Raw genomic sequence first — 26,631 nt, 5'->3', positions numbered from 1 at the left:
TTAATGTTTCTTTTATTTTCTTTGCTTTGTGTTTACCTATTGTTACCGGAGTTTTTAATAATTACGAAGCAACAGGTATTTACGTAATGTTAACAAGGCAGATTACTCTGTTTTTGTGTGCTTTCATTGGTTACAAAAACAAAAGAAAAATGAAGTTTTGGGTTTTTATTTCACACCATGCTGCTTTCTGCTCTTGCATTCGCATTCAGTAACATTTGCAGGAAGTATGCCAAATTTGAAAACAATCGGTGCACAACCAAAGGAAATATTGAATAAAAATTACTTGACAAATTTAAAATCAATGACCTACAGTCCGTTATTTGAAAAAATTGGAATAGAATCACCATCAGATTTTTTTGCGGATTATTTCCGGCCACCATGTACATTTTAGTGAGAGTGAATCAATAATTCCTAAACCGAACTAAAATATACTTCAGACCTTAACTCTTATCGCTTGTCTAGTTTTTTTTAAATCACTCCATACATTTTGAAGAAAATTGCACTTTTCATTTACACAACGAAGAACATCAACGGTTTTCAGGAATTGTTTTGTAATCAAAATAAGTTTTAATACATTTTTCAAGATTCTTTGAGCTAGAATTCCAATAAAATGGAATAAAAACGACTTTATACATATTACTTAAAAATTTGTGCTAATCAACCTCTTTATTAATAAGCAATATTTTAATGTCTTAATAGTAGCAGTAGTTCATCTTGATTAGAGTTTTTTCAATTAACTTACATTATTAACGTTTCAGGTTTTCAACAAAAAAAATTGATTCATTTATTTAAGCACAGGAATTGGGTTAACAGTGATCTCAAACAATAAAATAAATGCCTCAAAATGAGAATATAACAGGGAGTAATTGAGTGAGAGAGATACATTTGAAGTGGCTAACAAGGCAGTTGGCTTTCAACGGCTTGATATCAGAACAGCATTTTTATTGCACAAAATCCTGAAACATCACAGTAATCTTCCACAATAGACTTTCTCTGATGATGGAGAAAGTTGACAGAAAATTTGCATCGACATTTCACCTTTACGTTCCAAAGCGACCTTGTTCTGGTTCATATATTACCATGGGCTATAAGAAGGAAAATTGATGGCCACCTTTCTTCCTGTCAGACAAAATTTAGTAACTGTTTTATGTATTTGCTAATATACTTTAAAATACAATATACTTTAAAATACAATTAAAAAGTGAAATAATTATATGAGAAAGTTCTTGTTTTTCAAGTCAATTTTTGTCTGAATTGGGATTATTTAATAGCGCTTATTAAGAACAATTTTTTAAATTAAAATTTCCAAAATGTTACAAAAAAACACTTTATTTATTAACACAACAGTAATACAATCATTTTTCAGTTGATGCTAATTAATTTTACTGCTTCAAGCCAAATTAGCGCTCTTTCTGAACAAATTTAAGCAAAAGTAGGTGACCAGCTGATGCCTGGCTGCGCTTTTTCAGATCATTGTCAAATATAGAACCGCAAGTGCTTCGAAAAATCCTTCGACCTTATTGCATAAGAGCGATTTTTAAAAAAGGCCGGCATGATTATTGTATTTGAAAAAAACTCATTCTAATGTATGTAGCCTTACTGGTGTGTTGAACTCAAAGAATCCTTCACATGGCTGTCGGAAGCGTAGATTAAGAATATCTCGAGGTTACCAGGCTCGGGCATTAACAATTGTTAGTCATGTTTGTCGGTTAAAAATACATATTCACAAGGTAAAGCTAATACTTCAAGCCATTGTATTTAACATATAAGGGTGGCATTGCTGATCTGAAATATTTACTAAACATGTTTAGTTAATCTACTCTTAGCTTTATTTATTTCAATTTGGATCTAGTTTTCTTTTCAGTTCGTTAACAACAAATTAACCGTGCTGGTGTGAATAACGAAATAGCTTCTGTAGAAGCATGTCAATGCTAATGAGACTTAATTATTAAATAATGCAAATTGCCGGCTTTTATTGTTAAAACTTTGTTACAACCTTGTTCATGAAAAATGTTTGTTCAATTATATGAAATCAAGTGCTTGTTGTAACTTATTTTAGTATTTCGCAGCCAAAAATTATTAAATATACAGGGCTCGAGATCTCCTTTATTTGATTTCAACGAACCACTCTTTGAGTTTTTTCCCGTTTTTTCTTGAAAATTCGAATATCATCCGCAAACTTTTCAGCCAAGATATGTATTTGTTAGTAGTTTTTTTTATTTTAGGCAACTTTTGTCAACATTTTTGCGTCTAAGGACCACATTTCTTCTATAGTTTCTAATTTTTTTCAAATTTGTAATTTGCAAACTGTTTGTCTTTTGAGACATTTACATTACACACAATATTTTCAAGGAAAATCGCAATTTATGATCAAAATGTTATCGATTTGTATACTAAAGCCTACTTCACAATCAGTATGTAAGTTTATTATTTTTCCTGTTTTTATCAAAAAATATATAACTACTTATTGTTCAATTATGTGGAATTATTAGCGGCTAGCATATACAGTTATAGATACACTTACGACTGGAAAGCATTTAAATAATTCTTACCAATTCTTGGTAATTTAGCTTAAGTCAGCTGATGGATTGTATTAGCACCTTAGATAACATGAAAGTAATCTATACTACAATAATGTCGACTACTGATAAGGAAAATTAAAAATTGACAAAAGAAAGTCCACATCGGCTGCAAGACAAATGCGTTATACTTAGATGCCAATAATATAATTTGCAACTTGGAATTCTCGAAAATGTTTAAGCTTTCCACAACCATTTATTTATATTGTGTCTCTTTCACAATACATTTTAATTAAAATTGTATGTTTGATATGGATGATAATCTGTTAAACCCAAGGTGTTTGCGATATGTTGCAATGGAATATATCCTAGGGACAAAAGAAACAGCATTAATTAAACGCCACAATTTCTTCTAAAACATTCGCTTTGTTAATGATCAAATGGATTTCGATTTTACTGTTGAGGATTATTTGAATCCGATATAAATCGAAAGGTAAATAAATATGCAAAAATCGTAAAATGAACCAACTTGCAAATAATCCTGTTTATCACATTAAAGAAAGCGATGAACCCAATTATCAGTTCAATTCGTTATGCTCACAGTTTACTACACTTTCACCTGAAGTTTCGAAAATGTGGATTCGTTTTTGGCTGGATTGTATATTAATTGTGCTACAGTTCAGTGTACGAATCTTGCCCGTGTAGAAAATCATACTTGGAACATTTCAGAGTAGTTTTTCGTTGTTTATGCTCGTGCTCCAGATTACTCGATCTTGAGCTTTTAGTTAGGAATATTTGGGTGAAAAGATTGGTGGCATATGAAGATTATTTTAAGAGAAGCAGTCATTAGAAAAGAAAATAGATAAAGTGTCCCGTGAGCACATGATGCAAAAGCATACGATGACTCAAAAGACGACGATCTGACCTAATGAAGCAACCGATACTCTTTGAGCAAGTGACGAATTTTTTAGTGCCTTGGTACAAAAAGTACCAGAACTTTTTATTCGGTAGCTGGAATCGACTGATTTTTTTTTGAGTTGATGCACTAATCCTCTTTTGACATTTTTGTGATCTTTGTAAATTCTTATAGCATTAAAAGCAAAAAATCAAAAAAATTATTTCTGTTTCCTTGCTATTTAACAATTTCAGACAGAAAATAAGCTAACTTTTAACAAAATGTGGCCCTCGTGTAGGAATAAATAGGTACATATACAGCAAATTCCATTAAAATGCATCTGACAACTCTTCCGATATTACAAAATACTTAACTCAATTTAAAATTTGTTAATGCAAAAATTTACCATAAAAAATACCTGAAATTGTTAAATAGCCAAGAAGCAGAAATATTTATTTTTAAGTCTTTATACCAAGACTTTTAATTTAGTCTTTATACCAAGACATTCAAGAATTCACCACTTGCCCAAAGCTGACGAATTCAGTTGCTCCATTTTGCCGTAAAATAATTTCGAAAATTAAGTTTTTACATTTAAATAATTTTGCTCGTAAATTTCTAATTTATTTCAATTGGACACCCTGTGTGTTTTTGCATCTGAAAAATTTTAAAAAATTCCATTTTGAAAATGTAGCGGGAATTATATCTTATTTTTAATCTAAATCAAAAGTAAACGCATTTTATTGCACTTGAACTTGAGAAGTTGAGATAGTTTACTTCGCAATGAAGTTTAATATTTTTTTATAAACCTAAAATCAACGAACGATGGAAGGTTATTAGATCAAGAGTTATTAAGCTTTAAAGGACCATTTTTTGAACAATTTATATAAAAATAGATGAAAATTAAATATGGAACAGGTGAAAGGAAGACGACGATACTTTTGCATAAGGTTTAGTATATGAGAGAGGGGATATTGGTCCAGTATATGAAGCAGAAAGATTACCTTAATTTTTAACTAAAAATGTATCTATCGGTGTCTGTCTCAAAAGCAAAACTTAGGCATAATCGTCTTAGACATTAGAAAACTGAAGTGAGCTTTATTTTTCATTTCAGGTTCAGAACAATTAGTCGAATAACCCGATGGGTTCTGAAAACCTTGACGATTACTTCAGAACACATTTGCAATATTTGTGATTAGAATTATCGTGCATTAGAGCATCATCGCTCCCAAAGTGTAACTTTTATAAGTGACATCATTCAACCTGCTACACATTGAATGAACTTACATAACACCTATATCCTTGATGATGAACCATTACATAAACCATAAAATACAAATGAACTGAAACTGTAAACAATTCGAGTAATTATTAGTGTTGGTGATATACACTGAAATCCAGTCATGTTTTTATCAGAATTAAACAATAATACATTTCATACTCATCAAGACCTTCGTTTGTTTAGATAACAGGTCGAAGACCAATTGGAGAACCCTGGTGCCGATAACTTTGTTTTACAAATTAATGGTGGTGCATGGTCGCGGTTGTCCTTTGTCGTTTAAGCTAGTTCATTGTTTTTTATGTGCGATTATTGGTTGAGCTTTTGCAAAGTGACCCATAATGTTAATTGCAGGGACGCGTTTTGTTTATTCGTGAAGTTAGTTGTTGGCGAACGACAACGTTTTGTGTTCTTTGCTGTGCTCTTAATAGTTTCCAATTAGTGAATTTGTTCATAGCTGGTAAGTTTTCTGTTATTCCAAACAGTTTTTCTCATTTCTGTAGCGACCAACCCTTTAATATTGTCACAATCTTACGCTTTCCCAACAGGTTTACTTATGACCAACGAAAATATTGCATCTTGAATACATAATAACATGGATTACGCGTGCTTACTTACCTTGGTCCGCCTAAATTCCAATAAGCGTGGCTGATTAAACATTTCATTTAATGACTTGTTCAAGGGAGACGTTTCACGCTCAGCAAACTCCAAATATGACTTCATTATATGGCATTTTTTCTTAGCGTTTCGGTTCCATCGTGCGTGATTTCGATTGATCGTGATTGTGGCAACTTGCTTGATTCAAATTAGTTTAATTAACACGGAATTTCTGTAAGTTCAATGGCATTTTTATAGTTTACATTGTTAATCTGCGAAATTAATCCCAGGCTTTAATGCATAAGAATTTATCCTTCAAAAAAATAATTTAATTTTTTGAGGAATTTTTTCACTATTGACCCAAAACCTCTCAGTTTTGCATGTTGTGTTGTAGTTTATTTCAAAAAAGTCAAGTATATAATTCGCCACCAATTATTTCGTGGTCATCGAGCTTTTCAGTTTTAGATTGAGATTTAGATTCCTAGAAAAATATTATGTTGATCCAAGCTTTTACTTTTTGCGTGTTGTGACTAACTTGAAGTTATGTTACCTCAAAGCCTTGAAGGACATTTTTTCGAGTAAAACATAAAAATAATGACAAAACCCCCAAAAATAAAATGCTGCTTATAGAGGAAAAATCAGTTAGTAGCAAAAAACAATCGAAATTATGTGGTCAAATATTAAAGGCCCTCATTAAGCTGTCCAAAAGATATCTTTGAAGATTTATATTACCAGGCAATCAAATTATAAAACAAAGTATAAAATCACTTATAAAGTAAAGAAAAAACAATTCACTTAATTTTTTTAAAAATATTGTTGGATTTATTTGTCCAGAACAGTCCCTGTATAAACTTTAAGCAAATATTTTATTTATATGAAACGTTGCCATATCTCCCAGATACTCGTTCGATAGAAGTTCAGTTACATACTATCTATGTGAAGAAGAAAGAAAAAAATAATGATATCAAAACTTTAATTGAGAGAGGATACATTTTGATAACTTTTCGCTTGGCCACACTCATTGTGGAGCAAGTGAAGAAAAAAATATTGTAGTATTTTTTCTATGTATCTTACATTTCTGAATTTCACAATTTTATATCAGTGCAAATTAGAAAAGATTAGTTAGTTTGAAATTGGAAATTTGGAAAACTTGTCAATGAAAACCTAACATTGGCCTCAGCCACTGTTCAATTATCTAGTAAATATAGAAATTTAATTTTCAACTTGCAATAGATAATCAGATAATTGCAAAGTTTCCTTGCGTGGAACGAATATCGCATTATTGGAGGCGTATAATAACATGATTTGTTTACCAACACTGTAACCATACATACCGGCAATAATAATAATAATAAAAGCGTATCACACTTAAAGCTGCAATAAAGCACGATCAGGTTCAAATTTTATTTGTACTAATCAATAGACTTTGTGTCGAAATCATTATCGAATGTTTCGAAATTTATACTCTCATGGAAAAAGAGTTAACAATGTTGGTTTTATCTCTTTCTTCATTAGCAGCTTTTATTGTAGTATCAATTTAATCAATGGAAAGTAATTTTGTTTAAAACTGTAGAGTTTTTCGGGCTTATAGGTGGTAAATAATTTTTCCGGACGTTTCACAAGCACGGGAGGCTTGCATCTTCACGAACTGTTGAAGCCACCTGTGGCACACTTCTGAAGTTCCAAGCGAAACGTCAAGACAAATTCTTTACGACGACGGCCTATAAGCAGGCAAAACTCGATAGTTTCAAGCAATGGGTGCAGCTGTTTTCTTTTCTTAGAGTTTATAGCACAAACTATAGAATTTTGAAACGGAATTGAAAATTATATGGCAAATATGAAGTAACTTTATTTAAGGCCTTTAGAAAAAAGGCGTTTTAAAAGTTATTTAGCAAATCCGAAAACACCCAAAACGTCTCCATTAACAGATCCAAAAAAAAGTTCTAAATTGAAATTAAATACTTTTGGCTATATAACATTTTTTTATTATGGTCTATTGCACCAAAACGCCGTCGAAAATAACATACACTAATTATGGGAATGATGTCATGCAATGTCTCAAACTCTCGCTAAGAACTGGTTGAAAAGCAATATGGGAAGTAAGAGCAATTAAAAAAGTTAATTTGTGAAAGTGATTTGAAATCGACAGAGACAAACTCGTTCAATTAATTTATTAAATAATGCCACCGGGTGGTTTCAAAATATTGTCCATAACTCTATTATGTAGTCGTTACTATAATATCATATTAATTAGGAAAAGTTAATAAGTTACAAACTTTCAATGCTGTCGGTTAATAAAACGATTAAATGAACGAGAACGATAATTCATTGCCATTTTTTCGAGAAATTGCTTTTACTCAGGTTAATGACTGGGGAGTTTCGGCTCGCAGATATATCTAGACTAATGAACTTGTGCATTTGTTCTCTTGATCCCAGCAGAAAATTTTCCTATTAAGGTTTTTCTTATCGGTTGGTCACATCAAGAGAACGGTCCTTCCGCCACATTACAGATTAGATGATGTTTGCAAAGATGGGTTTGTTGTAACCACAGTCTCAACTAGTGAAAGGCGTTAAAAAGTAAAAATATTTTTCAAATACACAAATTACCACTTGAAGGTACTAATTATATCTGTATGGATCGCAAAGATCCACTAAAGGATGGTTCATATTTCTTTGGTTATTTATTTAAGCGGTTGGAACAATCCAATGTGAAAGTAGCTGGTAGAAAGTAGATGCTGTAAAGCAGAAGAGACAAATTATTCGCGATCTAACAAATAAATTGTTATAGGACTATGATTATTTTTGTACTCATCACGTTATCAGACCTCTATGTATAGGGCTATTAATAAAAATTTACAAAGACTATTTGCTTTGGAATCGTGAAGCCAAATGTTTTTGATTTTGAAGTTTCAAATACTTCAAGTTGATTTATTTGCCAAGCAAAAACTAGTAATTTGTCTGTATTATTTATTTATCTTTAAATTAAGCACATTTTTCTCATTTAATCAAATTCACCCAAGTATATTGAGTGATTTTTAATTTTTTTTTGCATTTTTTGTGACTCTATTGGGCTGTTGAATAGAAAACATTCAAATAAAAATATTCATTAGGAAATTGACTTTGGGGATTTTATTAAAATTGACCCATTTTGTAAAATATGATCGTTTCATGCAAATGCAGCATTTTTTGCAAATACCTACACATTTTTATGCAAAAAGTGGTTAAATAATAATACATATTATTATTATTGGTTAAATGGTTAACGATTTTGTGTGTACTGTTCCTCAAAATTTTTCACTGTTATTTCAGCTCATCAGAATTTAAGGTAATAAAATACAAAGAATATAATAAGAAATTGTAACACATGTTGACCTCTAAACCTCAATATGGAACGAATTTTCGGCTTTACAAGGTCATCATTGTTCTGATGGCCCTAATGATCGCATTGGGAAATATTACTGATTGATAACGCAACATAATGTGGGTCTAACAGATATAAATTTCGTAAAATATATGTTTGAAGCCCGCACAGTTTAAAAAAATTAAGATTTTCCAATGTTTACAAAAACACTAAAATTTAAGCTACAATTAGCTTTTCTTCTGTTATTGGTCTACTAATTAACATCGTACGCCTTGAACATTATTTATTTCAGACAAATTTTTACAAATTTCTTACTGCTAACTTATCTACGAGTCTTAATTCTAACATCTTTAGAGTGGTTAACATCGTTTAGTATTTGAGTGCTTATATTAGAAGTGCACCGGTCAAGCAAAGGACACATGCCATACAAAACAAACATGTTTACCCTCGAAAATCTCACTGTTATTGGTTAATCTGCGAAATCTAGAAGTTTTATCTGCGTTGCAAAAATGCTGAAGTGTTCAACAATTCCATGTCCTGGCAAAATTATCTGATTTTATAGAATGCTGCTACTGCACTTGAGACAAGATTGAAGTGTTTAAATCAAGTAAAGTATGATGAGCATTATTTAGAAGCACCAGATTAGTGAATGTATTTTTAGCACTTTAATATTTGCCTGAGTCCAAAAATTCGTTTTTAGGTAGAGAACTGAATTGCGCTAGTTTATGTTTTAGGGGTAACTTAGTAAAATCTCACTGTAGTTATGATTTTGTATTGAAATTTTGTTTTGAAATTGAAAAACAAAAGTTATGTTGCGTTAAAAAGTTTTCGATTTAAGTCCACATTGTTAACATCTTGTACAATATTGTACATTGTATTGATATTTTGGTTCAATAGAATTCTTAACGGATCTGTGGTGATTGGAAAGACGTATTTTTTGCATCTTTAACTGCTTTTTTTCGCTTTCTTTAGATACCATGTTTCTAAGCAAAATTTTTCTTAAATGGCTATAATCTGTCAACGTCGCAAGTAAGAAAAAACAATTTACAGTGCATATACAACGTTTCAAGCTGCATTCCCTGAGCTAATGAAAAATGGGTAGTTCTATTTTAAAAAATACACTTTGATCTTGCTTCGCTTTTCTGAGACACTCTGTATCATATAAAATATTTTTAAAATCTGCGCTTTTAAAGTCAACAACTTTTACATGAAACTCATTTTCGAAAGTTCAACACCAACGGAAATAATGAACTCGATCGCATTAAAAAACTACCATGTATATTAAAACCATTAAATTCTATTTTGAACATGAAATCAGATAATTCTAAATAAATTTCAAACAGAGCCAGCATTCACTTTTTTCAAAAAATTGCTTCAATATTTGCACTTTTTTACAATTTTTGTACCTCACAATAAAAAAAAATATTCAGTTCTCATATACTTTATATTAGTTTTGCATTATATTTCTTTTATGAGAAAGAGCAGTTGGTAAAATTCTGTTAACCTTTTAAGAAAGCTAATTAATTAATGTTTTTTCCCATTATGTATTAGTTTTTCAGCTTGCATAATTTTAAGGAGTATCAAGATGATCGGTTTCGTAACTAAAAGATAAAATAAAATGACGTGAAGATTCCTTGGAAACTTAAAAGCAAGCAAATAAGATTGCGATATAAATCCTGATTATTAGTTATAGTATTGTTAACTAAAACAGATCTACAGAACCAAGAAAGACCATCTTTACGATTTTAATGACTAATATTTCCACAAACCTAATGATAACTAGTAAAATTCGTGTCACGGAATTCTGAGCTAATTTCGCGCTCAACGTCATAATGTTATGACTCACTCATTCATTTTCAAAACTTTAGTGAAAACTTATTGTTACTTCGATGATAACTAGACGGTTTATTGGGGTCATATTTACTTTGTATGATTAAGTTTTCCGTTTTCTTTACATGTTCTGCATTGTCTCGATCAGTGTTCCAGTCTGGTTTGGGCATCAGAAATCACAATCAATACCATATAAATTATTAGGTTCGATTAGTGATAACGGTTCATATTGTTGCTTGTGTTACATGTGCTGGGGAAACAAAGGATTTAATTGCAGTTGTCCGCCTAATTCTCTGAGTGCGTATAACAGTAAAACTGAAAACTTTTGAACAAAGAAAAGTAAAAATATTCTCCAGTTCTTGATTTCGTGCTGTATCGTTTCGGTCTGCGCTTTTCGGTTGATTTAGTTAGAATTTTCAGTTAAAAAAGCCAGCATATTTAGTGTATGGTTTGCTGTGGAAAGTGCAAATTTTTAAGGTAAGTGTTTTCCTGTGAAATCATAGTGTTTTGATGTGGTTTCCACAAGAAGAAAACCTATACGGGCAATAATAATTACATTATTGAAAAATGACCTTTGCCAATGTGTTATATTTAGATGGTAAGAGCGAGCACATTTTTTTTGTTGTATTTTTTTAAATTTTGCACGTGAGACGCGAGTGTTTATAAAGACGAGGGAAGTTAAGTTGTTGATTTAAAAATTCCGAGAATTTTTGACACATTAAGCGATTTTTTGATGTACCGAGCGAATTATACCGCCTATACGGTCTCTAGACATTTGAGTATTGTGCAGTATTATTTCCCTAATCTATTATTTTCCCGGAAAAAATCTTCTAAAGAAAAATGAAACAATTTTTAATAAAGCATTATTCTTACTCTCTCGCTGAATATATTTGAAACGATTTTTTGAAATTGAATGTATAGATAAATGATTTGTTTCCAATGTTCTGTATTTTTGATCTGTTTAGTATTTTGTTGTTAATATTGCATTGTACTTTTGCTTTGTTTACGATTTCAGGCTGTTAATAACTAGCGATTTTTAAAAGATGTTTAGTAGTATATATTTATGTGAATCTGCTTTAGGTTTATCATTTTCTGTTTGTCTACGCACCAGTAAAAACATTGTGTGTATTATTACCAATAAATGAGTAGTTTTTTTTTAAGGGGTATAAGTGTTTCTTTTTGTATGGAGATATTTAAGGTTTTACATTTGAATAGCTAGAAAATATGTGTTATTACACTAGTTTTTTTTTATTAAAATAATATTAATTTATAATGTAAGATCTTTAAAAATGGTTATTAATAAAAATATATACTTTTAATAGCTCCAAATTGATTTGAACCACTTTCAAAGTTGTCAAAAAGCAAAAATCTTCCATTTACATAAATTTGATGCTTAATCTCAATTGGAACAATACGTTAACAATAAAAAATTAACAAAATAAAGACGCTTTATTTCAACATTTACCATGCAATCAAAAATGTAAAAAAATTTCATTAACAATAGCTGTTTGTTTGAACAAACGCACTCTATATTTTCTAATTATTTGGCTGGAACCATTTTATCTGCATTTATTTAATATTTTTCTCTACTGTTGCGCTTCATTTTTCTTGTTTATGTGCGTATTTATATTATTCTTCTCTTTCTTAGAACCTGACGCGTGGTTACCTGAAGAAGCATCTGAACTCAACATCAGTTGTATGATTCTCTCTCTTTAAAAATATTTATTTAAATGATAATTGTTTTTGTCAGAATTGCTTTCGCTATGTTATTTTAGAATTTGTTTTCTGCTTATGTTCATTACCTACGTACTAACACTTAATAGCTTAATAGTTTTAAACATAATAATACGTTTCATCTCTTTCAATATAAGTGAAAAAATACGATAGATTACTATTTTTTGTACAGTGACTTTATTTTAAATAATAAACGACAAAAAAACCGACAACTAAATAGTCATGTTAATAATAAAAACAATGACATTTGATAGATTTTTTTAAGTTTGTTAATAAATGTACATAGTAAATTGTATTCATTTTTATTCAACACACACTTTTACGCCACTTTCAAAAGAAATGACTCAAATATCTATACATCAATCTTACTAAGTTTTAATGTTTATTTTTGTAAAATTATTAATATCTTCTTTCGAATGTAACTATTGATACAATTTCGCACATTTAAGTTAACAGAAAAACGATATCCTCGATAGAATATTAAAATATTGTCCAATATGAAAAGGCATAAAACAACCCTTATAGCGTTGAATTTATAAATTAATAAGTACTTTATCAAACAGTCATTTACTACTCGCATTAAAAGATACCTAGGTGATTGATTAAACCCAAATTATATTCAATCTAGATTCCAAGAGAAAGTAAAGTAAATCAAATGCATAGACGTAACGTGTGGTATATTAAAAGTTCATAAAAAAATTATGGCGCACTTTCATCCATTTTATTATGTAGCGACTTGAGGAAAAACGGAAAATTTTACTTTTTTTGCAAATTTATTTAAAAAAGGTTGCTTTTCTGTATTCTTACAGGTAAATGCAAGCAATGAGCAAATCTGACATTGCACTATTCCAAATAAATTAAATACAATTATAGATTGTACACTGTAAATAATTTTTGAACATTTTTTAACTGTGTAGAAAATATCTTTTTCCTCACCCATTGTTGAAACGTTATTCGTTATTATATAAAATAAATTGAAAATTTCATGTTCAAAATACAGACAAAATTAATGAAAATGTCACTAAACATGAAGAAAAAAAATCTAAAAACTACTTTGTACATATGTATTTCAAATATATAATTTGTATATACAGGGTGTCGCAATAAGGATGGTAAGCGGCTGTATCTTGGAAAGTATGTGTTGTAGAGTGATCGGAAAAAAAATTGATAACAAACTTGAAGAAAAGAATTTGATGGAAATTATTTTAAAATATCTCAAATTACCGCTAGATGACGTAATTGCAAACGGTATTTTAAAAAGTCGATTTTATACAGAAATTGTCCCTATAAGTGAAACATCTAGTAAGTTTAGTCAAAAGATCATAAAAAACCGTACTACTTTCCTTATGAACTTTTTAATAACTTGTCAAATAAGGGGGCGGAATAATCATTTTCGAAAAATCCGCTGTCCGAAAAAATTAATTTGTTCTAATTTTTCACAAAAATTTCAAATACTTCCATCAAGTTATTTTATACGCATTCGAAAGCACAGGAAAAAATGAACCAAACCGCAAAAACCGCATCTTAAAATAATTTCTGGAATCGATTTACTACTTGAAAATAATAAAGGTTGTCTAATTCAAATAATTAAAGTAGGCTTTGAAAGAAAAACATGTGGTTTTATTTTTCGCACTATTTTGAAACTTACTAGATGTTTCACTTATAGGGTCAATTCCTACTTTAATTATTTGAATTAGCAACCCTTATTATTTTCAAGTATTAAATCGGATCCAGAAATAATTTTGAGATGCGGTTTTTGCGGTTTGGTTCATTTCTTCCTTTGCTTTCGAATGCGCGTAAAAAAATTAGTAAGGTTGTTGTTATCACATATTGTAGAGTTTTTATTGCTCTTTCAGCTGATAGTAAAAACTTTGAAATCGGTAGAGCCGTTTTGGAGTTACAGGTTTCTTTGAATTTATCGGTTTGACTCGCCCCCAACGCTTTATTTGACAAGTTGGGAAAAAGTTCATAAGGAAAGTAGTACGGTTTTATATAATCTTTTGACTAAACTTACTAGATGTTTCACTTATAGGGGCAATTCCTGTATAAAATCGACTGTTTAAAATACCGTTTGCAATTACGCCATCTAGTGGTCATTGGAGAAATTTGAAAATAATTTCTAGGAAATTCTTTTCGTCAAGTTGGTTATAAATTTTTTTTCGATCACTACAACACATAGTTTCCAAGATACAGCCGCTTACCATCCTTATTGCGACACCCTGTATTTGGAATAACTAGCCAGAATACAGAAAACTTTATAAAACTTGCTTAAACTTACAGCGAAAGGAAGAAAAACGGATACACATTTACAAAAGAATTGCATCAACAACGATAATAATATAATACAAAAATACACATACAATAAAAAGACCCGCAAACCTAAAACAAATCAAGCAAAACTAAACTCTTTTAAGCAACAATGGAACATGAAATTTTGTCATCATCTTAACCAGTTCCAGCTCGTAATTACCTTGAAGTGAATATGCTAAAATTGCAGAAACACATGTGGCTGATTAAGAAAAAAATCATGTCAATTGTTAGAATTATCAATTCTATACCAGTGAACCTTATAATCGCCACGTGAACCATTAGGTAGGTACGATTAAATGGGAAATCAATTTAAAAAAAAACAACTGAGAAGGAGCAATTTAAGGATCACTTAAAATGTTTGCGGCAATGGAATGCTGAAAAATTGATAAAACCGTGACAATTGTGAAATCCCAGAATTCGAGTCGCGGAGTCGTAGTAAATTGTAGTAGTAAATCCAAGTGCTCATAACTGAGGCGCGTCATCTTAACCAATTCAAAATTATAGGAGACAATGAGCGTTGTTGCCGGATTAATGGGAATTAAAACAGTAAAAATTAAACTTAATCACATTATTATTTTTATTCGTAATGTCTTAGTAAAGCCTTAGTAAAAGGAAAAATCTTGCACAAATGTTTAACTTTATACATTCAAGGAACGTTGCATCGTGTCCATTACATAAGGATTAATCAATTTTGGTAAGCTTCCAAATTTTGTTTGCAGTGGCTCGGGCATTTTTTTACTAAACTTCAACCACGGTTTATTCCCGGATTCTGTCCGGCTAAGAAACCTTTACTATGTTTATGTTGATTTGTGAGATTTTTGTCAGTTAGTTCAATTTTGTTCTTCAAAAAGAAGATTCCTATCAAAACAAGTTATTAATTGTGAAGTTTCAAGCCTGTGAGTAGGTTTTACAGCTGCTTGCTGCAAATCTCTAATCATCTGGTTTGGATTTGGAAAAAATGTAAAAAAATGCTGGAAATTCGACATGTTAACATTAGAATCTCGTAAGCTGTAAGAGATACTAAGTCGGTAAAATTAGGGCAAAGTTGTGCATTTTGATTTGTTTCAAAGCTTGATAGATTTCTTTCTGAAAAACCTATTCGAAAAAACCTGCAATTTCCTGGAAGGACTTTTTCCCTGAGCTTGTTTGGAGGCATGCTTTAAAATAATTGTCGTATTATTAGAACACTTTTTAATTGTCCACCCTCTTCTTCACTATATTATGGGCTGCGGAATTAAAGATGGTGTATTAAAAAATAATAATTGCTGCAAATAAAATTGTGAAATAATTATTTGAAAACATCTCTTCAGATAAGCTAACAAAACCATAAAAATTATTTGAGCAAATTTAGGTTCAGTTGTTTCGTTTATAAATAAATTCCCATATAACACATTCTTCAGCTTTTATGCCTCTTAAAAATAGTTCAATTTTCTCCTCAAACTTTCAAAAAGTTTACCATTTCCGATGGCAATGAGTCATGCTTTGAGCATAGCTTTTGAGTAAACAGTTTGAAATCATTACATTTCCATTATTTTAAAATAAATATTCGTTTTTTCATGCATGCTCATATAATGTTTATTTCCGTTTTTCAGGAAGCATTAAATCTGTTTTAGCGTTTTTGTCAAGTTATGAAGTTCATTAACGAAACTTAAGTCGTAATATATTATGATGTACAATAGTGTTACTTTTACAAGCATTTTCTACAGATTTTTGATCATATTGGGGCAAATTGTATAATTCATATATATTAAATTATTTTTTACATACATACATCACATTTCTTTACAGAAACTTATCGCTTTTAAAATTCGGGAGCTAAAATCTCATTACAAGTGCGCAGCATCGAAGTCTGGCAAAGTTATTTAATTGTGGTCGAGCAGGCGCTAAAGCAACGTGTCGAAAACGTGACATTTGTCAGAAATATGAAAAATAGGTCGATGACCACAATTATTTATAAAAAATTGTTTCAGTGTCGTCGAATTGTAGGGTTAGTTTGGCTTGACATTGACTTAACTTTGAGTGAGTATAGTTTTCTATCTTTTCTTGATTCCCTGGTGGAAAGTACCTACGCACTTTCGCCACTGTTTTCGATAGCGAAAGCATCACTTTTACCCATTATAGATTTTTTAATTTTCTTCATCCCGTGTGGAAAGTAAGAACTTTCGCCGCGCACGCTGACAGCTTAATGTTTTGTTACTGACGGTCAGCTGACTGTTTTAATATTTTCAAAGCCGTTTTTTCTAAACCTTATACTTTTCCCAGCTAGTTTCCAGCGATGATCAAGAAAAATAGTACACGGTTCGCGAGATGCTTGTCGAAGACCCGTGCAGCTGCGTGCAAGACTGCAACTTCAAGCATTAGCAAAACTTTGACTTTCGCCTCTTGTACTTTAATATACTATTTTCCTCTTTATTTGCAGCTATGTTTTTTCGTTGGTTGCTTATACACGTTTCTTCATATAAACGACTATATTGAGCTGTTTCTCAGCTGCACTGTTCTCATTGAGACTTGCTAACTTAACAAACTGATGATTAGCGATAATTAGGAAGTACAGGCAACCTTGTATTGGGTGCACCATGTGCTAATCCCCCCAACTGCGGAGGGGCCCGCGAAGTGAAAAGCGCCAAACAATTCGTTCAAGTTTCCAGTTGAATTTCGTGTCTCATTTAAGTCAAAGGAGCTCCAGTGGTCCCCCAGTTTTTCCGTCTTAATATCGCGAATGGGTTTGAATCATTTTCGCACCTCTAATTGTGCTAGAATGCGAAATAAATGGCAGAAAAGTAGGAAAAATCATCAGCAAGTTCAAAATTCACGCGCAAGTTACTTGGCGCCAACGCGAGTGATCAATTCCAACTGCATTCGAAGCGATTCAGACGCTACAGCTTGAAGCGCGAGCCCGATCTTTGTGGTTGTTTTGGGGAGGTTAAAATAATTTGTTTTTCTTGGGTTCAACTTTTGACAAAAAAACAGAAAAATTGCTCAATTATGAGTAGCGGGATTGAAGGTGCCGACCTGAACGGGCTAATCGGTCCGGTTGTAGCCCTTACGATTTTTATCGGACTCGGTGTTATAATTTTCATTTATCTACTTAAATGGATTAAGCAAGAACGCTCCGAAAAGGATGCTAATGGTGAGTATTTACCTGTTAGCAGTAACTCAGTATTACCAAAACCACCGGCGGAATTGACCATACTCTCTCTACCTGTCGAAGCTCACGTGGTGATTTAAATATCTCACGACGAGTAGGAGGTTTATTTTCGAAATTAAATAAACCGGTTAAAAATAGCCAAATTATTCCCAAAAATATCTGTCAAACAGACGGTAGAAGCCCTGTAGTTTTGATAAGTTTATTACTTAATGGCCGTTTTTGAGGTTAACATTCCGCAATCCGGCTTGGTCTTATCGGCTTGCTATCCATGTGCAGCACATCTGCTTTCTCATGATTTATACTTCGTAACTGTTATTTGACCGAATTTAGCGTCTCACCTTTAAAATCAGGCGATTATTTTATGCACTTAATTTGTGTGATATTTAGCGAAACTTTCCATCCCTTATTTAAACCTTTCCATACAGGGGCGGATTAAAGCTAGCTTTGCGACGTCCAGTACTGAAATTAATGTATATGGGGCCCACTTAAGGGCAGTAAAATGTGGACATTTTTTGAACATTCAGTTCGCGGGGTCGGGGGTGGTATAGGTTTTTTTTTAAATAAAACTAGCTATATTAAAATTATTGATTTGATTTCGTGGCGAGTGTTGACACTTTTTTTCAATTAAAGTTAAATTATTTCAATTAAAGCCCGTGTCCCATGCATCCGTTTATACGAGGGTACGATGGTACGAAAGGGTCAATTTGTCCGTCGTCGTACGAACTGATCTTCAACCAATAGAAACATTTTCGTACCATCCAGGATCGCCAGGTCCGCAAATCGAGTTTCGCTAGATAAGCTCGACATTTTTCGGTAGAAAATCGGTAGATTCATGTTTCTTTCATTATTAAGGGCTCCATCTGGTGACGTTTTGGAAATGCTCTGTTACGCACACCTAGAGCTGTTGGGTGGTCCAAAACCTCACCAAAAAGAAAAAAAGGCTCCATTAACTCGCGCGTTTTTCAAAACTTGAATTTTTAATCTTACAGGAATACTAAAGTAAAAAATTAACTAAAAACTCTTCAATATTTCCAGAAATTTTTTAAATTTCTTCAACATTTTGCAACAGACGTCATTCTGTGTCCAGACCTTGTAATTCACTATCATTTATTAAATTTGGAAATATCATTGCAACATCAGAAATAGATTGTATGTAGGCAACCTGATTTCACTACTGCAGGATCCATGAAACATAATTTTATCATATTTATGATCTATATGGCGGGCTTGATTCATTTTATGTTTGAAAAAGAACTCTAAAATACGAGGTGTGGTAAAATAAAATGTCTGCTATTACCAACGTACTTTGATSATGAACGGAAATATGTTGTATTATTTTAAGTAATCCACGGAAATGTTTTAAACTTTTATTTGTTACTTTTCGGTAGAAATCTGCATGGTATCGGTAGATCGGTAGGTTCCTTGACAAATCGGTAGATCTACCGAAAAATCGGTAGACCTGGCATCTCTGGTACCATCGTATAAACGGATGAATGGCACACGGGCTTTATCCGTCTAGGTATTTCTATCAGAGTTGCCAGTTTGGGGGATTTTAATAATCGTTTTGCCACTAAATTTTTGATTCTGCGGCATGGCGACAAAATGGTCAATTTTTTGAGACCGACAGTGTATTAGAAGTTCTTAGTATAATTATTATAAATGTTTTGAGAAATCATATACGTCTTTTATTAAGTATTTGTGAAGAAATTTTACTTAATACCTAACCACTAAATAAATATATTTTGTTTAATATTTCTGTCCAAATTTCTTAACTTTAGCGCCTTTCAGTGTTGCCAATAAAATTTCAATGCAGGGGCACATAGGTATCTTGACCACATAGAAGCAGTGATGCCAGATCGGTAAAATTTAAATTAAAATCCCCACATGGTCACTTAAAAAATCCTAGTTTTTCCTAGATTTGCTTCAATCTGTATTCTTCTTATTTATCTATTCTTCTTATCTTAAATTCAAGCTTTAATTTAAATAAGTATTTGACAAAGTTTATATGTAGATGGGGCAGTTGCAAGTCACACTCACTGCAGGTTTATTGATTTTTGCATCGCATTAAAGACTATTGCCGGGGAATTAAAAATACCTTAAAGCAGATTCTTAATTAATTGAGATTTCTTAAAACAAATTGTGGTTCCTCTCTACTTGTTAGCCTTTCGTAGTCCGATATATTAATATTTTCTTTCCAGAATTAATTTTTTTTGCACATAAACAAAAAATTACAAAAAATTCCTTTTCTTTTTGCCTGAGAAATCCGTAGAACTAGTGAAAAATTTCCTAGTCTGGCATTACTGCATAGAAGTACCTACTCCATAAAAGTAGGTGATATTGACTTGCAGGCCGTAGGCGACTTTTGGGCGATATTCAGGGGCTGTTTTCAGGTCCCTAGAATATCTAAGCAGGGCGTGAGAGCGAATAGCGGCTCATATTTTCACCCTTAGATCTTGGATGAGTTACTCATTCAAGATTTATATTGTCTTCATAATGTGACCATCAAGAAAATAATACCCAGTCACCGTTAACGGCAATTTTCTGTACAATTGAAACGAATAGAGGGTTATTAGACGGCCAATAAGGACAAGCAGTTATAAAGTTAGTGGTAGTGGTATATTCACGATACAGCTAATCACGGTATGTCAATGCGCATGGGGCGCCGGCTGCGTCCGTATGTAGCCGTATGACGTCACGTGCGAAAGAAATTCGACCGGTATTATAAAGCGGCCTACTCGCGTGGCAATCTAGCGAGTACAATCTGTAGAGGCCCTGTAAATTGCGGCATGTGTGGGCGATTGTGACAATTTCTTAACGACTTTCCGATATCGGCCTGTTGGTCGATCCGAGAATACAATCGCCCTGCTCCCCTTTCCAATTCCTTACAAATCGTGTGGTGTGTGGAACACTTGGATACAATTTATCTGTTTCTGGTAGCTTGTGAATAGGTTCATTTATTTTAGGCAGGCTAATTTATAATTTATGTTTTTTTTTTAGTTTTAAACTATTGTAGATAGCCCAACACGTTTCTGGAATTATTTTGGAAAATAACTGTGGGGATATTACTGGACTATATTTTAAGTCCTCGTAACTTTTATCAGTTGCTAGACACCTTAAAGTTACATTTAATAGTTGTTCTGCAGTAGCGGCGAATCTCATTAAAGTAGGCATCTTGTTTTGCTGTTAATCGTCGCACCATATTAAGCAGTTCTTCAAAAGTCATTATTAATTCTTCAAAAAAATGTTAAGAAAATGTTATGGATTCTAATTCCTTGATTAAATTGGAATGACGAAATCCTCTTCTTTTCAAAAACCATTGTTTTGACCATTATTTTATTTTCTTTCTATTCATATCTGCTAATAGCGCTGCAAGCGCAATCCCAATTTTTGACGCCTTGAAGGAGCCATAACGCACCGGTCAAAACAACACTGATAAATTGCTACGTCTGGCGGATAGACACGATTTCTGAGCCGGATTCTTAAGCCCGGCACTCACGTACAACGCCGTCGGGCCGATTTTGCGGGTGAACAAAATCGGATGAAAATCAAACGTGTGTTTCGACGATCCGACAAAGTCGGTGCGATCTTGTCTGCTAACAAGCTAGTCGGCCTTAGTCGGACTTAGTTAATCTATGGCCGGCACTCACGCACAACGCCGTCGGACCGATTATGTCGGCCCAACGAAATCTGACGTGTGTTTCGGCGATCCAACCAACTTGGTCGGATCGGTTTCAATATATTCTCGAGGATGGAGAGACAAATCGCAAAATAATTATAAACAAAAATTATACAAGAGTGGATTCATTTTCACGGACTAATACATTGAAAAAATGTAGTTAACCAGATAATGCAATTTAAAAAATAAATTTTTTGCAATTTGTAGTTGCAAGTGAATAAATTGCGCCTAAACTATATTATGAAATGATGAAAAGTTGCTATCTACTTTCTTCAGTCAGACAATCTTTAACTGTTCATTATTATATTGAAAAGTGTGGGGCTTAAACTGTCACCCTGCTGTATTACTGTTTTTAAATGTACTTGTTGTGTTAGTTTCTGGTTAACTTTGATTCTCGTTTTGCCGTTTCTATTCAGATCTCTTATTATGCGGATATATATGTTATCTAAGCCATGGAGGTGTAGAATATTTTCGATGTCTGTTAGCCTTACTCTATAGAATGCTTGTTTTAGGTCAACCATGCACATAAATACTGGCTTGTCGTATTCAATCCCTTTCTCTGCTATTTGTCTCAATATAAAGATTGCGTCTATGGTGGATCTGTTTTGGCGGAAACCCTGCTGGTCTTCGCATATTTCTAATTTTTGTTCGATTCTTTGGGCCAATATTTTTGTGAAGATTTTAAGAACAACGCTCAATAAGGTTATTCCCCTATAGTTCTTTGGTTGTTTTTTGTCGCCCTTTTTAAATATTGGGATTGTTATGCTGGTACGCCATTCTTCTGGGATCGTTTCTTCTTGAATTATTTTATTAAAAAGTTTTGTTAATTCTTTAGCAGAATTCTCCCCTCCGTATTTTATCATATCATTACTGATGCCATCTACATCTAGGCCTATTCCGTTTTTCAGTTTGCCTATGATTTTCGTTACTTCCTTTATCATTACTTCTATTTGGGATGTATTTATCGGTTGACTCCTGTCGTGTCGGTTATATTCTGGGACTATCTCGGTTTCCGACTGCTTGTTGTATGTTTCTTGAAAGTATGCGACCCATTCTTCTGGGCTGATATTGTTTACTTGTTTTCACATCTTCTTTCAACATTTTCCACATCTTCTTTTGTCCTCCATATAAGTCATGCTGCATACCCGTTGAGAAGTTCTCCCAGTATTTTTCCTTCAGTTCTTTGATGTCTTGATTAACTTAATTTCTTAATCTTCTGTATTCCTCGTGCTCTTCTGGGGATTTCGTATTTCTGTATCTAATTTACGCTTTTTGTTTCTCGTTTGCCAGCTGTTTAACTTTTTTTGGAGACCACGGTTTATTGTTTTTCTCTTCCATTGATGTTAACTTTCGTCACTCCTATCGCCTCTATTGCACTTAATTTTATGTTAGATGCAATTTCTTCCCAGGCTTGGTTCACGTTATCCTGTTCATCGATGTAGTTGTATATAAAGTTATTGTGATTTGATTTTTAAAGGCTTCGATGTTATATTTTGATATGTATTCGTCTGGTTTGTTTTTTTGTATGCTTAATTTTTGGCGGTATTCACATAATGGTAATTCATGTTCTGTTGTGGCATTTGCAGAAGTCAATACTCTTACGTCCCGGATCTCTTTAGGATGTATGTTACGGTTTGCGATTATAAAATCGATATTAGATTTTTGGTCTCGTGAGTTGTTAAAGGTATATTGGAATTTGTGATTAAAATACGTATTATTGATAAGTAATTCTAGTTGTGCGCATGTATTCAATAGCATTTCACCATTGTTATTTATTACGTTTTCATTGAACTCCTGCATTACTTCTCGGTACATTACCGATTCTACAGTTGAAATTTCCCAAGAGGAATATCTTTTCTTTCCTGGGTATTTTGTTCACAGTGCTTTGCAGTTTTTCGAAAAAGTTTTCTCTTATCTCTCTTATTTTATTGATATCGGGTGCATCCGCGCTAACAATATGTAGTTTGTCTTTTTCAAGTCTAAAAGTTACCTTTAGCAATGTATCGTCGATATACTGTACATCTTCGACTGAGTTCTCAAGTTTCTTATGTACTATGCTTGCACTTGTTTTCCGCTTTTTTCATTGCTGTTATTATTTGTTTGTTTGGTTGTGGTTTGGTCTGCGCTTTGTTAATGATTTTCTAGACGCTGTTTTTCTTTTTTCTCATTAGTTTTGACCTTTCCTTTCTTGTATTTATGACTATTTTTGCTCTGATGGCTCTGTCGTCGCTTTCGATAGAAAATTTGTTAAGAATAGTTACGTCTTACACTATATTTTTCGTGTTGGAAATTATCAGATTTATTTGATTGTTTGTAACACCGTCTGGGCTAGCCCAAGTCCATTCTCTCTGGGGGCCTTGAGATTGGAAACTCCTAAGATTGGAATCCACTATCTACCCTAACCCTTCGTCCAGTTTGTTGCTAGCTATCACACAAGTCATTACTCTAATTTGATACTTTGCAAAGATTACATTCAGTCTCGGGCAAGCCTTTTCGCACCTATACGTTAAGAGCATTTCTTTCTTTCTGGGTTGATATGGGTTTCGCCGGCCTGGCATCTTTGTTCCCCTAGCAAAATACCATGTGTCTATTCTAAACCTTAAGAGGCGTCAAATGGTCCAGGGTTTGATTTACTTTGTTGTTTAGGTCTAGACTGGAGAATTTTGATGTGACATGTTACAATTACCCACTAATTGTAATGTGTCGGTGATTGCCTAAAATTACGATATTCGTCGGATATCCAAGCTTTCCACCACATGACTTAGGTCATTAAGTATTTAATATTTTCCTGATTAAACTGTACGTCGGCTAATGAATTAACGCCGAATATTACCACGAGGATAATGATTACGTTGAAAATGGCCTTGGCGTATTTTTAAAGGATGATAAAAATATCTTTGCATGAAGGTGTCATTGATGATGTATGTATGTGCATGTGTGTGTATGATAAAAATCATTGTCTTCTTAGTAGTCAAATCGCATATCTCTGGAGGTTATCTTGCATGCGAAAATCACTGTACTTATCGGACTCTCAATTTGCGTCGATTAATCAATTAAATTAGCCAAAATCATGTGGGCTTTGGTTGTCAATTTATTCTATTAATTAATAGTTTCTAATAGATACTGAACTTAAAACAAACTATTATTTCAAGATCAAGTTTGGTTGTTCCGATAATCAGCGATCTGCTCAAAAAATAGATGATACACGAACAAACTTTGACTAATCTTGGAACTGGATAAATTTCGTTTGTTGAGAACGATTTGATTTCTGTTTGATGCCTCTTGTAGTAATTGTTTTTCGGTTATTGTGTGTTTTTGTAAAAAGCTGGTGGTTTCTTCAATCAAAAGGAAAAGTTTTTCCTATAATTTTCAGTTTTCATTCTTCAATTTTCAGTAATGTTTCTATAATTTTCTTCTTTAATTTCAATTACTAAGCTGTACATCTGCGTACGAACAATCCATATCTTGAAATAATCCGACTTGCATTTAAATCAAAGAATCAGATAACAGTTTCTATCTGTCGAAGTGGAGTCAAGTTCTTATTTATGTATTACTTAGTTGTCTGATTTATTTTGAGCACACAACACACACTAGTGAAGGTATACCCACAACATAGATCCCTTTCCGACAATCAGTTCAATACACCCAGTGTGCAATAAATCTATTTCCGAGACAATCTTTTGTATCTACATATAGGGTGGTTTTTAGTGCGAGAGAGTCTTATGTAGCTAAATACATTAAAACGTTGACGTGTCTTGGGAATTTGCAGAAAAATTATTCACTTGCCCGCCAGCAAATTTCTCTAGAATGGCAATCGTTCATGTGGGTTGAATCATTCGGATTTTTGATACCTACTGATAATACAGTAGATTTCTGGAAATTAAATTGCGAATAAGCTGGGTGCAAAATTAGGAAGCAGGAAACATCACTTTATTTCGTCAAGTATATCAATTGATTTTGATCGAAATATTTAGGTGTTTCAATCAATTTAAAACACATTCACATTGAACTAACAAATAAATACAGTTTTTCTCTGGCATTGTCACGGGTACCTCTACAGAAATGTAAAAGTGGCCTTAAATCGTGTTAAGCGGAGGTCTACTTCGTGGTTTTACGGTACCGGTACTCTGTTCTTCCGGCGAACTTGATATGCTTGGTTTGGTACAATAGTCATTATAATAAGATAAACGGTTTCTGATTTATTTATTTAAAACACGCTTCAACAGTTTCCTCGGCCATTCAGATATTTGCAGAAATGACCTCAATTCCGTTATTTTAGACTTGGCGATTCGATTTAACAATTTGCATTTTGATAAACAACTGAGAAATTGAAACTACCTGAATTTGTTCAATTTATGTAATAACTCTAATGCATCGCATAATACATCGAGGCTATTTTATGTTGGGCAAAACAATGTTTGTTAAAAGCACACTATGTTTCAGCTGTCTCATTTTGTTATTTTTCTAAGTCCGTTGCTCATGCAAAACTTTGAGGCGACCTTATGATAAATCATTGAAGCATTCAGAAAAGCTCCATAATGAGAACCGCATCATGCATTTTAGTTTACTAGGTTACAATGTCTAGGTTGGTAATTGCAGTTATTACGAATCTTCCTTAACAGATGCACTTTAATCTAGGACACATTTTTTTAAATCTGTATCTGCGACGTGGAAACACAATTTTCCTGAAGCGCCTTGACGCTCATGCATGTTCAGTAGATGTAACAAAATATCCGAAAATAACATCGACTTTTATCATGTTTAGTTAAAAGCTATTTGTTTAATGTAGGTACCCTCGTTTGTTTATAACGAATTGAACAAACAATGAAGTGAGACAAAGTGAACGTTATATAAAATGGTTTGGTTGGGAAATCATTCTTTGAGACAACAAAGTTTTACTTTTTCGAAGGAATATCGAGGCCGTAGCCGTGAAAAATAATTCAATTATTATTAGCTTTTTTGTGCTAATAAGTGAATAAATTAGTTCTTAGTTGACCCCGAAAAAACAATTATCTATGTCTACACGAGTTTAAACAGTGAGTTTATGTTTGTGCTACATTTATTAAATAGAAATCAATATTTTTTCGTGGTATTGTGTATACATTGTCATTACGATTGTACGATTGGATACATTCCAGGTTGTTTTCTGTCAAGGCGTCAGCGAAATTAGCATGTTTCCGATTAATCAGATTTCAAACAATCGGCTAGAATAATGTTTCCCATCTTTAACTACTTCGCATTTATAAATAATTGTGTTTTTGCTCTTATACGATTCATATTAGACA

The 26,631-nt window shown here is 32.6% G+C and overlaps 1 protein-coding gene across 3 annotated transcripts in view; it reads left to right on the top strand.

Moving 5' to 3' along the window:
• The first annotated feature begins 10,640 nt into the window (after nucleotides 1–10,640).
• Nucleotides 10,641–26,631, top strand: part of LOC109536904 (transducin beta-like protein 2) — a 52,178-nt gene continuing 36,187 nt past the window's right edge. The window contains exon 1 of one of the 3 annotated variants that reach the window (XM_048664152.1): nucleotides 10,641–10,955. Coding sequence is in view for 2 of the 3 variants with exons in the window: in XM_019903358.2 (XP_019758917.1) it covers nucleotides 17,508–17,652 (145 nt within the window). In the remaining variant the exon portion in view is untranslated. Of the gene's footprint in view, nucleotides 10,956–17,151; nucleotides 17,653–26,631 lie in introns of those variants that run through there. The other 2 variants (XM_019903358.2, XM_019903357.2) reach the window with 2 other exon arrangements.

This window comes from Dendroctonus ponderosae, unplaced genomic scaffold (assembly GCF_020466585.1).
Source record: "Dendroctonus ponderosae isolate FM_Combo_2020 unplaced genomic scaffold, Dpon_F_20191213v2 Dpon_F_20191213_2, whole genome shotgun sequence".
Classification (NCBI taxonomy): Eukaryota; Metazoa; Arthropoda; class Insecta; order Coleoptera; family Curculionidae; genus Dendroctonus; species Dendroctonus ponderosae.
The sequence above is the reverse complement of the archived record's forward strand: the minus strand, read 5'-3'. Positions and strand labels throughout refer to the sequence as shown.